The sequence below is a fragment of the Aplysia californica genome, unplaced genomic scaffold, assembly GCF_000002075.1.
Source record: "Aplysia californica isolate F4 #8 unplaced genomic scaffold, AplCal3.0 scaffold00653, whole genome shotgun sequence".
NCBI classification, from domain to species: Eukaryota; Metazoa; Mollusca; class Gastropoda; order Aplysiida; family Aplysiidae; genus Aplysia; species Aplysia californica.
The window spans coordinates 351,706-353,646 of NW_004797923.1; the positions used below are offsets into that span (position 1 = coordinate 351,706).

Consider the following 1,941-nt stretch of genomic DNA (forward strand, 5'->3'; position numbering starts at 1 on the left):
AAGAGGCAGGGGGGGGGGGTCTTTCAGGTTAAAAAAACTCGATTTTTTTCTTCGAGATAATTAAAAAATAAAGCAGGGGACCGGGAGCAAGAAACAAGGGTGGGAAATGAGATAGAGAAACACCACCTTGACATACAGAGAAGATGACGATCTTCTAACTCTGTAGCGACGTAGCACACACATAATAACATATTTATTATGTCCTATCAGCAACAGACAAAAGTCAATATTTCAGTGAGGCACCTCACGGACCTCTATACACACATCAGAAACGAGAATATATAATAACGTGCATATCATTATTTCAAAGTAGGCGTGTTGGTACCTGGCTTCTTTTTTTTTTTTTTAGTTTCGGTTAATGAAACATGAAAACCGAATAATGATAATTGAGCAAACTGTAAGAATAACAAAGTATTTCTTCTTGTAAAGCTTGCCTAGAAATAGCGCGTCTGCAGGCGTTGTCGAATGAGCAGGATGAGTTAATGATAGAGTACACCTCGTCAACTTGACGGGTCGGGGACTCAAGCTAAAAGATCGATGTCGACGTGTTAGTCTTAACCTTGGATTTGCTTCTTTAGGATTGAAGTGGTAGCTATTTTTTAAACAGTTCAAATTTGGTCCTGTGTGTTCTTTTTTAACAGTTCTAACATCGTCCTGGATATTTTTTTTGAACGGTTCAAACGCAGTGCTGAATGAAATTAAGAGACTTCAGAAATAGTTCCAGAGGGTTATTAGTAAATAGTTCAGAACAAGTTGTTGGCGTTTTATTATAGATCAATATCAATCCTGCAACATTGTAGTGTAATTATCAAGTAATTCCAATTTTTTAAATGTATATGATAGATTACACCTCGTCAACTTGACGGATCGGGGACGCAAGCTAAAAGATCAATGATTACGTCTTGCCTTAACCTTGGATTTGCTTCGTTAGGACTGAAGTGGCGGTTATTTTTTAACAGTTCAAACGTCGTCCTGGGTATTTTTTTTGAACGGTTCAAACGTAGTCCTGAAAGAAATTTAAAAACTTCTGGGATAGTTGCAGGAGGTTATTAGTAAACAGTTCAGAACGAATTTTTGGAGTGTTACGAGTCTGGTTTGTCGGCAAGAGAACTTCTCGACAGGATGACAGACAGAGAGACAAGAAGTAAAATCTGGACATCCTCTACACAAATCAAGAGACGAGAGAATGAGTGAGTGGGAGAGTAAGTAAGTAAGTGAGTGAGTGAGTGGGTGAGTGAGTCAGTGAGTGAGTGAGTCAGTCAGTCAGTCAGTCAGTCAGTCAGTCAGTCAGTCAGTCAGTCAGTCCGTCCGTCCGTCAGTCAGGCAGTCAGTCAGTCAGTCAGTCAAGTCAGTCAGTCAGTGAATGACTGAGTGGTGACTGAGGGCCAGTGAATGAGTGAGTGAGTGGGGCAGTAAATTAATTAGTGAGTAAATGACAGATAGACCGAGCCACAAACAGTCAGTTATTTGACGTACTTTAGCTGATGGTCAACAACAGCGCTGGGATCTCCCCTCTTCCCCATCTTGCAGGTCCCCACGGGGTGGTAGATGGTGTGGATCTTCTGCCTTACCATACACTCCCAGTAGGAGTCTGTGTCGTAGGTGTGCTCGCTACAGAAGCGGTTCGGGGCGTCCGCGGGTACGGCGCCAATTGCCTTCAGAGGGGACGCCGTCAGGAACTTCTTGCAGTAGTTGATGCCTGTGAAGTAAGGATATATGGGTTCAACGTCTGTATCAATACTTTTAGGTTATTAAGAGGCGCTGTGAAAAGAACGAAGAGAGAGAGAGAGAGAGAGAGAGAGAGAGAGAAAAAGAGAGATAGAAACAAATTGAAGCAATTGAGGCAGGGGGGGGGGGAGTGGGGGCAGAAAGAGGAGACGAAAGCAGACGACAGAACATTGCTAGAGAGCAGGAAAGGAGGTGAAAGGATACACATTTAGA

The 1,941-nt window shown here is 42.7% G+C and overlaps 1 protein-coding gene across 1 annotated transcript in view; it reads right to left on the bottom strand.

The window, feature by feature from the left end:
- LOC101863697 (glucose dehydrogenase [FAD, quinone]) overlaps positions 1-1,941 on the bottom strand; it is a gene marked incomplete in the record, with an annotated part of 39,900 nt that overhangs the window by 4,081 nt on the left and 33,878 nt on the right. The window contains 1 exon segment of the mRNA XM_013087888.2: positions 1,477-1,699. Within this exon segment, the coding sequence (XP_012943342.1) occupies positions 1,477-1,699 (223 nt within the window).